Source organism: Melitaea cinxia, chromosome Z (assembly GCF_905220565.1).
Source record: "Melitaea cinxia chromosome Z, ilMelCinx1.1, whole genome shotgun sequence".
NCBI classification, from domain to species: domain Eukaryota; kingdom Metazoa; phylum Arthropoda; class Insecta; order Lepidoptera; family Nymphalidae; genus Melitaea; species Melitaea cinxia.
In genome coordinates this window covers 2,203,342-2,217,587 of record NC_059424.1, presented here as the reverse complement: position 1 = coordinate 2,217,587, position 14,246 = coordinate 2,203,342, and the positions used below count along the sequence as shown (strand labels likewise).

Genomic DNA, 14,246 nt, shown 5'->3' with positions numbered 1-14,246 from the left:
TCAAGTAAAAACGCATATTAGATATAACTCGAAAAGTAATAATAATAATACTCTTTATTGTACACCATTAAAAGAAACAAAAGAGAAAAAAAAAACATAAAACGAAAGATGTACAAAGGCGGTCTTATCGCTGAAAGAGCGATCTCTTCCAAACAACCTTTGGGTATAGGACATGAAATAGAAACTGCAGTTAGGAAGTAAACAAACGATTGGTGTGCAATTAGAATACTCGAACAAAGTAGTTGTTAGAACTCAAATAAATCTAAATGGGACTAAATGACACACACCACCTTTCGATCAAAAGAAAATTTGTCGAAATCGCTCCACCCAGTCAAGTTCTGAAGTAACATATATTAAAAAAAAAATCATTCAAATTGAGCCACCTTTCGGTCAAAAGAAAATTTGTCGAAATCGCTCCACCCAGTCAAGTTCTGAAGTAACATATATTAAAAAAAAAACATTCAAATTGAGAATCTCCTCCTTTTTTGGAAGTCGGTTAAAAATTAAAACCGCCAAAATTTGTTGGTCTACTTTCATCCAAAACTATGAAACTCACATTCACACACATATTTTCTGGGGCATAATAAAATGCTGTTTTATTCATATCGTAAATATTAGATTCATTCGTAAACTGAAAAAACTAAATCAATTTAAAAAAAATTGTTTCATAAAATTGATTTTTTATTTTAATTTTAAATTTATTGACTGTTGTTATATAACATACTTGAAATTTTTACCAAATTAATTATGTAAAAAACATTTTATACCATAGTTATTAATTTTTATTATACATTAGAAAATGATCAAGATGGTCTTTGGTTGTCACACTATACTTACTAGCAAAAAGATCGCGCGGCTCGTACGACTCGCGCGATGCGACCAAATTTACCTAAACTTGCAGAGCGTAAAATTGTGAAATGGCTCAATGTTTCTTTAAACTAGAACAAGTTCTGAGATATGTTCGAATGTAGTCCACAGCTAAAGTCTAACGACAAGAGTGAATGATGTTTTGCTATAATATAAGCAAAACCAGGCATGTAAAAGATTTAATTGCTACTTATTTTTAAATTAACTTAATTCATATGTTTAATTTTTTCTTGTGAACTTATTTCGCTGCAAGGGTAACAATTCAATGTGTCCTCTCTACCTCACATGACATCAGCGAAATCAATTGGGCCCAGTTGCCATAATTAAAAATGAAAATAAAATAAATTGAATTAGAATTTATAAGTGCTTAGAATTTAATGCGTCACTATGCTTCCTATGTCCGTTTATTGTTATTATACTTAAGATATTAATAGCTTTATTAATTTAAGTTAATAAATGTAGATGTAATTATGTAATAAATTAATACAAATGTTTAATATTTATAATAATACGCTACTTTAAGATATGTAATCTGAAGTGTTTGAATTGAGAATAATAAAATATTACATAAAGTATTGTTTTTTATTGTATTTAAATAAAACAATTTTATAACCAACATAATATATAATAGTTTGTACAGAAAGTACCTAGTACTCAACTTACAAATAATTATTTCTACTAAATGACAAGATGTAAAGACAAAGGTATGGCGACTATTAATATAAGATATTTGATTATTTTATTTGTTAATATATTAAACATCTTTCACACCAGTGTGACCTGAGTTTCACGCTCATTATAAAAACATAATAAAAATTTATCAAGTTTGAATCCTACAAGAGAGTATTTTCAAACTTTGACCATTCGTACAACAGCATCAATAAATATTGTTAACATATTTACTTCTCATAAACAACACAATTTTATATAAAAAATATTTTTTATACGTTGGCAACTCATAACTTTTATTAAAAAATTTCCTACTAGCAACACAAGCATCTAGACAGTAGACAATATATTTAAATAAATATTTAATAAAACATCTATTCTTGATTTAGAGGTTAAAACAATTGTTCGACTTTTGTTGACATTCTCAACTTTCATCATTCATCATTTCAGCCTATTGCAGTCCACTACTGGACATAGGCCACCGCAAGTTTGCGCCAAAAATGGCGTGAACTCATGTGTGTTGCCCATAGTCACCACGCTGGGCAGGCGGGTTGATGACCGTAGGGCTAGCTTTCTCGCGCCACAGACACTGCTGCCCGTTATCCTGCCATCGGTCGGCTTTATAAATTCCACGGTGGTAGTGGAACTGTGTTATGCCTTAGTCGCCTCTTACGACACCCAAGGGAAGAGAGGGGTTGGCTATATTTTTTAACGCCGTAGCCACACAGAAACTTTCTCCACTCTCAACTTTAATAAAATAGTAATATAATGTTTTAAGCGTAACTGCGGTGTCTAAGATCACACTGGTGTATGATCTAAAATTACAATGATAATTATTTACACAAGCGAATCTAAGCTGCTTTTACTACAGAGCTAACGTATTCCATAATTGACATAATGTTTCTAAATCTTGATATTATGACGATGGAAAATCGATTACTTATACAAAGAAATCTCTCTAAAATGGAATTTTTTTTCATTGAAATATTTATTAAATAATGGAATACACGACAAGACTAAATTATTATGATCGTTGAACATACAGTAATAATTGCTCCATAGATCTCGTAAAGAAGAAAACTTTTCTATTTAGGTACAGTTATAAAGTTGAAGTCGATGTATTTCTGAAACCTGTAGAAAAGTATTACATACAAATACAATAACATTTATCAAACATCATACATTATAAATGAAAATTCATAGTACTCATACTGTAAACCGCAAAAATATCACTTTTGTTGAGGATAAGGAAAAAAAATTACGATATACTCTAGTACAACTTAGGGCCGGGATCACTGGTTGTAGGTAATGCTATTTGACGGACGTGATAATAATAATTTTTTTTATCATCGATTTTCAGTAGATTTATCAGATATTTCAATTCGCAAATCTATGACTTGTAGTAGTTTATTAACTAAGGCGAAACACGTCTTAATGACCTATACTACCTCCTGCTGTTAAAATCTATTTTTAACTTATTTACAGGATAAACTTCATACACAAAAATGGTGAAAAGCGGCCCGAGTTTTATTCAAGTCGAAGAGAAAACAATACAATCTACTTTAAAGTATTTATTGCAAGACTTTCATGGTATTAGTTCAGTTCTTCTTTACAATACTTTTGATATTCACGAGTAATCAATACATACTCGTATACTTATATTAATATTCTTTTCAAATTTAAATGAACTCGTCAATATTGCGAGTAAGTTTTTAGATTATGAGCCGTCGAATTATCTAAGCTTAAAATTGACCGTTTATCGGCATAATTTCGTTACAAAAAAAAAAAATAACCATAACCTAACTTGAAAATTAGACTGTTTATCGACATAATGTTGTTACAAAAAAAAAAAATAACCCTAACCTATCTAACTTCAAAATGACGGCTCTTAATCTAAAGACTAGCCATATTGCAAGAAATCTCTTAAGTCTTAAAATGTAAGTGCAGTCGGGTTTCTTTTAATACAATAAAATATTTTTCTAGGTTTTTGTAAACATTAAATGTCATTTATTCAAATCTAATGTTTTGGCACAAAGATATACATTTTTCTACAGAGAAATAAAGAGTTCGGTGTTGGGAGTACAAAGCAAAACCGCTCGATCACCGACAAATTATATATTTGAACGACCGTATCACAGTTAATAAAAAATAAATAAATACAACTTTTTACAATATTCCATATAATTCCGTACCTTTAAATAAATTTATTATATTAATTATCATTATAAATATAATTTACAAATTGGAATATATATTATACAGTGTTTTCTTATTAGTAAAAAGTATGTGCCATGCAATATTTGTTCTTTTCGATTTTAAAAACATTATTAATTGACAGAAAGAAAAAAAGAACGTCATTAAATTATAAGTATGCAATTTTTAAATTATAATCGTAACGATTTAAAAGCTGTCAATTTTCAAATAATTTCAGGTGCTGATATTTACATAACTCTTAGTTTTTTTATACGAAAAAAGTGCTTTACTTAGCGATGTAATGAAAACATTTTTAGCTCGTAGATCATTATTATTAATTAAACATATTTATTTTAAGAGGTAAATATGTAAGCATTAAAAGATCAATTTAAATCTAATTCTCGAAATGCATACCTATCTAATACTTTGTTTAGACTTCTAATAGCGAATAGTCATATTTAAATACCACGACACATGTAAGACTATAAATATCAAATATTTTATTTAACATGTTAATTTAAAATCATTAAATAACGTTATTTTCGTTGCATGTTTAAAAATTATACATCAAAATGCACGTAAACCTAGGCTATTATATTACAATGTTGTAAAAATTATAAATGCAGTGTTTGAAATAGTTATTTATAAAAACGAGGAAATAAAAATAAACATTGTAACTATATGATATAAACAAAATCTACACCTAAATTAAAGTAAGGAGAATATCTACAAGAGGTATACAGATATAGTATGTTACTGGAGAGAAGTAGGGCGTTGTGAAGACGTCATACGTTTCCTAGACTTCGCTCTGCATACAGTGGATGGATGAGTCCTCCGACAGTTCATCCATCGAAGAATCCGTGAACGAAGTTCCATCTGGAATTTGTAAAAATGCAAATTATGACCTTATTCTGTTGTACTCTGAATGAATCCACAAGGGCTGCTTTGTTTATTATATGTTATGATTAGTGGTTGTTTTGGTTAAAATATTTTAGTATGTACTATCGCATTATGTAATAAACCTGTAATGGTAGTATATTTATGGCAATATAAATAAATATTAAAACTTTCATGATACGAAAAGTCGTTTTAAATCCTGTTAAGAAACACCGATTTTATAGTTGTAAAACTTCATTGCTATTTGTTTTGTATGAGGCGATGAAGAAATAGTAAGAAATCCATAGTATGTATAATTGTATACATGACTCGGAATTTTAACCTATTTCGGTAAAATTCCTAAAAATATGTATAACCTTACATCCGTCAATAAAAGCAAAGTACGATTATTTAATAAATAAAAACTAATACAAATAAAAATCTGTTACAAAGACATTAATTTGCTCTTGCGGTATAGTGTAACAGCATAGGGCCTGTTTTACCTGCTGATAATTATCATCAACATGAAATCAGTAGCTTATGTGCGACTTTTTGAACTTTTTGTTTCATTCATTTCATCAACTGGTGAAATTGGCCCTATTCGTTTCAAGTTTACTACAGTGATTGCATACCTATTGGAACGAAAGGCGGTTTGTTCTGAAAGGAATAAGTAAGATGGAGGTTGATGGGCCGACCAAACCCCACCGGATCTGAATCCCGGGACATCGCTGCGGACAATAGCAATGCAAAAGAGTTAAGTAGAATACACAGTTTATAACAATGTTACGTTTCGCAATACCACAGAAATAAATGCGCAGAAAAATATGAAATCGCAAAGCGTCCGCCAGCATTTAAACACTTTTTTTTAATCATATACAAAAAAAGGGCCACACAGTGTTTATTAATTAAATATGCCTTATTATAAATAATTTGAAAACTGAATTACCTTGATTTTGTTTCCCCTTTCCAGTATGTTGGTGCTTCTTCTGACGAGCACGACTATTCTGAAACCAGACTTGCGTGACCCTTTTACTTAAGCCAGTGACCTGCGCGATCCTCTCTAGATCTTGACCATCTGGGTTGGAATCCAGCTGGAAGTTAGCTTGTAATACTTGCAGCTGTTCTTCTGTGAATGTTGTTCTGACCCGTTTCGCCTTACTCTTGTGGTATCCTTCTGAATCGCAACCATCTGAAGTTTAGATTATTATATTATTTCATTAATTGCAAAAAAAATTTTATCAACAGTAATAAAATCATGAACCTAAAAATTATAATTATTTACTTATTTTGTAAAATACAATAGATTTTAACATAAAAGTATTAACAAAAATTATCAGTTTATTTACCATCAGATGAGATAGAACCCCCGTCCAACGTCTCTAAATAATGAGGTTTGCACAGTACTCTGTCCTCGTGAAGAGCAAACTGCTCCCCTGTTGACAGCTGCCGGCCACACGCATCGCATGCGAAGCAGGCCAGGTGATACACCTGTTCCCGGGCCTTGCGCACCCAGTCTGATGAGGAGATTCCGCGGCAACACTTGGAGCACTTGGCGCCAAAACTCCTGCACAATTGGAAATTTTGGCTGTTGGACACATCGAAAATTGGTATGTAATTTTAAGAGCTAAAACATGTGACAGTGAGGAAAATAAGAAAAGTTATTTGTGTGTTAATATGTTGTAGATTTTACTCAGAGATAAAATGTCACATCATTCGCAGGTGCAATTATAGCTCGCAATCATATTCATAATATACAAAAAAAAAAACTTTCGCTTAGCTGTAATTAATTTTGCAATTGTTACACGGTGTGAAAATAGGACGAAAAGATGGAGTTTTATTCCAATTTCTCCAGTTTTTTTTTCCAAAGATGACCAGAAATTAAACAATTACTAAAGTTTCTCAAGCCTAGTTCATTCCTCCTTCCTTTATTCATGATCTAGTAGGATATTAGTAAAAACTTTTTATATTACTTAACATCTACTAGATAACACACATAAGAACAACATAAACATTTGCAAAGAACCGACTTTTATACTCCTAAGAACTCTAAACTTATCTAATACTATTAAACGAGAGCAATTCTTGTAGCTCCAATGATTGTGGCTCCAATGATTTTCATAAAACTTAGTATGTAGGAGATTTCGGGGGCGATAAATCGAAATAGCTAGTATTCATTCTTAGGAAATATCGTTTTAAAAGGTCAAAAGACAAAGGCATCTGGTACCGGATCATACAACCTCACCCACCCAATGTACCTTGGATAGACACAGTGTTATTGAACAGAAAAGATGTTGTCACTGCTTTACGGTTGCGGTCTGGACATATTCCATTCAATAAATTTGGCCATTTGATGGGTATAAGTCCACACCCTAATTGTTCAGTTTGTGAAGTAGTAGAGGATGCCTATCATATATTAATAAAATGTGTTAAGAACGAAACCAGAAGACGCCAATTTTTTCCTAATAAACTGTTTTATACGAATGTTGGAGAATGTAATAGGTAGTATTTTGACAAAATCAGAATCTATTTCGGCAATGAAATTATATAAATTGATCGATCAAGTTCAATCAATAGTGTCTTAAGGTGTTATCATGTAATTGTATTAACATAAATGTAACAGAGTAATATAGTCAACAGCAGCGGCAAAGCTCTTTAATAAAGAAAACAAAAATGTCGTTTTATCCCTGTTTTTAGGCAATGAAAAAATGACTGCAATATTGTTAGAATATGAAAGTAAATTTTGCAAGTGTCAATGAAGTTGTAATAGCTCAAGTGGGAAATAGGTCGGTCGGGATCGACCGAGGAGACCACGGTTCAAATGCCCATGTCTCCAGATCGATTATTTTTTCCTTTTTACCTAATTGCACTCAAGATTTTTTAATTAAATAACCAGGTCATATTTTTTATTATTATGTCGGTAAAATTAGAAAATATTAATCATATTTTATCAATATCTAATTCGTATTTAAATATGTTTTCCAAAAACACGATTTACTAAAAATACCGAACTAAGTTCGGTCACCCAAGTACTTTACCACTAAAACTATAGAATATTGACGATACATATATATACATATAGTCAACTTAAGTAGGTCAAATAATAACTAGTTCAAATAATAATTAAGGGTAAACTATATTAATTTATAATAATCCCGCTAAATATTTCACAAAGATAATTTAATCGAAATCGATTAAATCGTAAAAAATGTCGCCATCTTTGTACTATTCCGGTTTCTTGATTCTATATAGAACATATATATCAGACTAGCTGTGCCCGCGGATTCGTCCGCGTGGAATGTAACAAAAAAGTTATCGTTTAGTTCGCAGAGTTACAACATAAATAAATTTCTAATATAAAAGTAGCCTAAGTTACACCTTATTACATCAGCTATCTGTCAGTTAAAGTTCCGTCAAAATCGGTCCAGCCGTTTCAGAGATTAGCCAGAACGAACAGTCAGACAGACATCAAAAATTGTAAAAAATGTTATTTTGGTGTATGTACCGTGTATACATCCATATCAATCTATTGGCCTTAGTCCGTCTATTGTTGACGATTTAGACAGTGTCAGACAGACACTTTGTCGCCTTGGACGCTCTTCAGGAAAACGTAGAGTTGCCTAAGCTCTGCGCCACCCTCTCGACCTCACTGGCTAGGCCCGCAGGAACGACGAGTCAATACGTGTGGAGCCAGTTCGGCTGTAGGAGTCTTTCGCATTTTAGAGCTATGCCACGAATGCTTGACGGAGACTCTATTCCGGGTTTCAAATGAAGTTTCCTTCTCCAGGACTCTGATGATTTTGAGCCCAGTTTATCCCTCGGTCGCCTTTTACGACCCCCACGAGAAGAAAGGGGGTGGTGCAATTCTACTCAGCCGACACCACACGGCACTACCCTATCTACATCCATATGCATTTAGTAAAAAGCGGTTCTTTTAATATTACAAACAGACACTCCAATTTTATTTATTTGTGTAGATGTATAGAAGTGCTGCCCGTTAACATTTTTATAAACGGCAGAACTGTTGACCATAGTTAGGTCTACGGCTCTGCTATTGCTATCCATAGCTAAATAAAAGGCGAAAACAAAATGTAATCAAAATATAAAGACTTAGTTACAAGGAATTATATTTTGTTGGTAGATTTTAATTTATTTTTAAACTACCGTCATTTAAAAAGAACTAACTAATATACTATGAAAATTAAACCTTTGACTGCTTAAATTTAATTTTTAACGAGAACTTCACAAATTATTTTACAAATCAAAATACGGCAAAAAATGAACAGAGTTTCCCTTACTCTACAAAGGCTATCTTTTGCTAGCTAATACCAAAATACCACCAACTTTTTTAAAATTGTGTGGCTACGGCAGTAAAGAATATAGCCGCCCCTCTTCCTATGTATGTCGTAAGAGGCGACTAAGGGATAACACAGTTCCATTACCACCTTGAAACTTATACAGCCGATCGATGGCGGGATAATCATCCAACTGCTAGCTTTGAAATACACAGGCCAAAGATGGGCGGCAGCGTTTTCAATGCGACAAAGCCAGCCCTGCGGTCACCAACCCGCTTACCCAGCGTGGTGACTATGGGCAACACACATGAGTTCACGCCATTTTTGGTGAAAGCTTGTGGAGGCCTATGTCCAGCAGTGGACTGCGATAGGCTGAAGTGAAGTGATTTTTTTTTATATTATATTATTGATATAGTACTCTTTTCCTCGAATTAACGCGAAAAAAACCGCGACATATAACAAGTAATTAAGCATATATAAAGATATATACAAATAAATTAGTAAAATTTTACCTAAAAGGAATAATCTACATGATACGGTTATATAAAGCCGTGTATATCGAAGCTTATCAATATGTAGATACAAACCAATTTATAAAGATATTCCTCTGAGAGATAGTCGCCAATGAGATGCGTATTTCGGAATATCGTAGCAGTATATCGTTGTCTGATAAAAATAAAATAGTGACGGAGTAATCGTAAAAATTATCGCCGGATTATTTAAATGTATAAAATTTGAATTAAACGCGTGTATCTGCATTATCACAAGTTTTAATGCGTGACTTAATTGAATTATAATCAATTTCAATACGGTTAACGCTATACCTTCATATATTAGATACATATTGTTGATACAAACCGAATTATACATAAATATTTACTCATTTCAAGTATTTACTTTGGAAATTGTTCACAGATCATACTCTAAAATGCACAGATCTTAAATTCTTAAAAGAATAAATCGTCAATACTCGTTCTCGTAAGCGAAGAAATGTTATGACTGTATAATCCGTATGTTTATTAAGATTTTTAATTACGAAATCGACTCAGAAGCGAAACGACGATAAAGCAGCTCTCGAGCGGCGCCCAGCGCGTCATATATCTTGCGGCCCCTGTGACCGTACCTCGGCCGCTTATCGACGCCAGCTGATTACCATTTCGCAGTGGCTTAATATTTAATTAATTAAGTATACGTGAAACACCATTAACACGCTATCATATCAGTCGATTCGGAACGTTAAAACACTTTTGATTTTTTAGTCTTTTTGTCACCTTTTTTTACTGTCCCGCATCCAGAAGTCACTTTGCCGGATCGCTGGTTATGAATCAGTGTTATCTGCCTCCCTTCGATCAATGCTTAGTATTCGAAACGGAGATAATTTACCGATTCTAATAAATAAATGCAAAGTGAAATTTAAAATATGTTCTATATTATTTTTTGTTTATTTGGAATGTTTAAACATTTTAGGCGAGCGATATCTTGAATGTATTTTTTGGTCAATAAACTTGTGAGAATTCGGCTACCGTTTGTTGCTTAATCTGGCGTAAATCTTATTTGGCATAGTGCAAATTAAATAAAATACAAAATAACTCGTAACTGGTACAAGTGTTTTGAAAGCAAATTCGAAATATTTTTTATAATTTATCATTTTGTTATTTAATAATTCATTTTGTAAGTAAACATGGTTTAAAATAAAGTTATATTTTTTTTTACGATGGTACAAACTGTTAAGATGATAAATCGATATCGCTCGTAAATAGTCACGATACAATGTATTTAATGAAGGAAATAAAAATAACAATTTAAAGTAGAATAATCAATACCTAAAGTATATTATAGAACGTAAAACGAAAATAAATTCAAACGAATACAGTTAACTTGGTACACAAATATTTACGCAATCTTTGAGTGTATGTAGGTAAGAGTGGACCGGCTTGAACAATCTTTTTTTTTGTTTTTATAGTTTTATTACATCTTACGAACTGAAGGATTTATAGCGAAGTAACTGTGAGATGTTTATTTAGTCACATCACACGTTTTGATAAGATCGATTGATTATGTTTGATTAAAATTTATTATATTCAATTATCTTTGTATATAATTATGTATCTATGATATAATTACAAAACTTGAATTTAGTACCGATGTCTTATTTATTGACGATTTGAGAGCTGATCGACTCACACTTCTTCTAATATAAGATGATATAATGCAACGACTGTAATATATTATAATAATTTATAAATAATATTTATTTGAATTAAGTCAAATAGTTTGAACTTAATCAACACTAAGCCCTTAGAATTTAAAATTATAACAAAACTTAGTATCAAACTAAATAGCAAAATCCTATTATGAGATAATGCATCTATAAAGTGCAAAGTCGCTTGTTATGTATTAATTGCTCCCATACATATCACTTATCCGCTGCAATGTTTCAAATGCGATTTGCATTTCAAAACGCTGTTGGCGGACAGAGAGCATTTCCTCGCTACCGTTATCAGGTCTTATTAACATTTTGTCGCCAGCTGAATCAATTAAAAGCGGACCTCGCATAGTAATTAACTCAGTGACAGATTAACAAGTTTTAACACTCGACGGTAATGAAGACGTCTCGTAGCGAACCGATAAACAGTGGAAGTAGACTATGCATGCGTGTCTAGGGTGGTCCGGACACGGTACTGTATCTACGGGTAGGGAATGCGCTTTGTGAGCGAGGGGATTCGGTAGCGCTGAGCACTTAGTACTTTAAGGGTAGATTGTGCTATATTTTTTCTAGAAATATATAGAAATATCTATTACCTACTGGCCGCCCGGACAGACTCCGTTCTGTTTATTTACATAGATTAAAAAAAATAGTATTAAAACCTAAAGTGGGCCTTAAGGAACATACAAAATGTAAATTAGCCGAATTGGTCGAGCCATTCTCAAGTTCATCATCATCATTACAGCCTATACAGTCCACTGCTGGACATAGGCCTCCACAAGTTTACGCCAAAAATAACGTGAACTCATGTGTTTTGCCCCACGTCACCACGCTGGGCAGGCGAGTTGGTGACCGCAGGGCTGACTTTGTCGCACCGAAGACGCTGCTGCCCGTCTTCGGCCTGTGTATTTCAAAGCCAGCCGTTGGATGATTATCCTGCCATCGGTCGGCTTTTTAAATTCTAAGGTGTTCCGACTGTGTTATCCCTTAGTCACCTCATACGACACCCACGGGAAGAGAGGGGGTGGTTATATTCTTTAGTACCGTAGCCACACAGTACAGTACATTCTCAAGTTATGCGCTTAGTAACATTCATTTTTATTTATATATATTAATGCTTAGATTGAAATAAGGATGATGATTAGTAGTAGTAGGGAATAGTTTTTTTTTTATTGAATAAGGCATTAAAAATTGCAACATTAACTACTGTAATTAGAAATAACAAGTATTTTGGCGGCTTAGAGCTATTTGATCACGAGATAATAACACTTTTATCGAAATACATAACAAATATTTAAGCCATTAAGTTTTTCATTTATTTTTTTAGAATCTCTTTACAAGCATTAATGAAAGAGAGAGAGAGTATATTTGAAGAGTTTTGTATTAAGAGCAGTAAGTTCGTCACAACTACTTCATATAGAATGTGCTATTTAAAAGATATTTTTAATAACATAGTTATTTTACTACGATTAAAGACATAAAACTACGAAATAATGAACTATAGAGGTTATCATACTACACCTATTGCGAAGACACTTAGAATAGTAATAAAAAAACTTATTTTGATACGTATTTTTTTTTATTCAAAAATTTTAAGGAATTAAAAAATACCGTCTGTTGTCGTGGGACACCAGATAGGAACAAAGTTCCTTATTATAATATTAATTTCAAGTTCGAACAAACTAAAAAAATATGTACTGTCGAATTGAGAAACCTCCTCCTGTTTACCTTGGTTAAAAAATTAAATTTCTTTAGCAATAGGCCTGCACAATAGGCCTGCCCTGTGCCTTAGATATACGAAACGTAAATTGTTATGAGGTAATCCAAAATTTTTGTGAAGATACAGATTATGAGGATATAAATAAACGACTTAACTTAAAATCTCAGGTGACTCGGCCACTGACTCGACGCTCAAACTACGTTAGTTCGAAAATTAAAAAAAAAAACGATTTTTTTTTTGTTACGTTGTATTAGGAGTAAATTGAAGTTTATTTCTTTTGAAGTAAAACTTCTCTACGCACGCTTGCCTTGGGGAGTAAGCTGGTGAATACGTGACGAGAGCGTTACGAGAAGTGTTAGCGGGCAAGACAAACTTATCTGAGGTAGGGCACAGCAGGAATGTCTCGCTCAAAATCTGGAGCTGGACTGGGGTAGTACCTCGACCTTACAGAAGATCACAGCTAAATAATACTGTTTTCAAGCAGTGTTGTTTTCCTGTTGGTGAGTAAGGTGACCAGAGCTCCGCCCTTGCGATGCTTATGGTGTTGCAGGCGTCTATAAGCTACGGTAATCTCTTACCATCAGGTGAGCCGTACGCTTGTTTGCCGACCTCATGATATATATAAAAAAACATATCAAGAAAGAGAGGTGCGAGCTCACATTTTCTTTCTCTCTTTCTCTCATAGTCATGTTTCTTGTATTATCTAAGACACAGTGCAGGCCTATTGCTAAAGGGGTTTTACTTCAGTCGTGTGGTCTAAGGCACACTCGATTTTAGTTGTTACAATAACAACATTAAATTTTTACATGAAACATACGAAAAATATGAACATTCATTTATATTTTAAATTATTAGTTGAAGGCTGAAAATTTAATGCGTGCGAAAGTAAATAAAAATTGTTACAGAAATACATATTTTAAGATTTTTAAATTTATATCTATTAAGAATGTAGAAAATAAAGAAACATACAATATCAGACAATGTCAGTACAAAGTCGATACAAAAACGTCCAAGTTCACAAAAAGCTTTGTAACCGTCGCAAACGATTTATCAAACTTATAACCGACGTTTAAAAGTAAATAAAGATAACGTAATGTGGTAAGAAAACAATTAAATAAAAACGCAACCTTGCCTGTAATAACTCAATAACAGAAAAGCAATTAAGCTTAGTATATAAAGCTATCAGTCACATGGCGAGTTGTTGGCGTGCTTTGTGAATCTGTTTGTAGCCCGCGGCGTGTAACAGTGCCTATCGAACTGTTAAAACAGATTAAACCCGCGGTCCACTTCGTTCCTATATACCATAGATAGATACGCAATAAATATCGTCTAACAATTCACTATTGTCATTACAAAAGCTCGTTATTTTAAGCGGTATAAGTCATAATCAATGTTCTATATATTATAGTCGTATTATAGTATT

The 14,246-nt window shown here is 32.7% G+C and overlaps 1 protein-coding gene across 1 annotated transcript in view; it reads right to left on the bottom strand.

The window, feature by feature from the left end:
- Nucleotides 1–4,525: 4,525 nt before the first annotated feature.
- The window catches only part of LOC123668477 (LIM/homeobox protein Awh), a 51,502-nt gene continuing 41,781 nt past the window's right edge, over nt 4,526–14,246 (bottom strand). The window contains exons 3-6 of the mRNA XM_045602207.1: nt 5,952–6,169; nt 5,552–5,794; nt 5,238–5,333; nt 4,526–4,605 (exon numbers count right to left, since the gene is read on the bottom strand). Of these exons, the coding sequence (XP_045458163.1) occupies nt 4,526–4,605; nt 5,238–5,333; nt 5,552–5,794; nt 5,952–6,169 (637 nt within the window). The remainder of the gene's footprint in view (nt 4,606–5,237; nt 5,334–5,551; nt 5,795–5,951; nt 6,170–14,246) is intronic.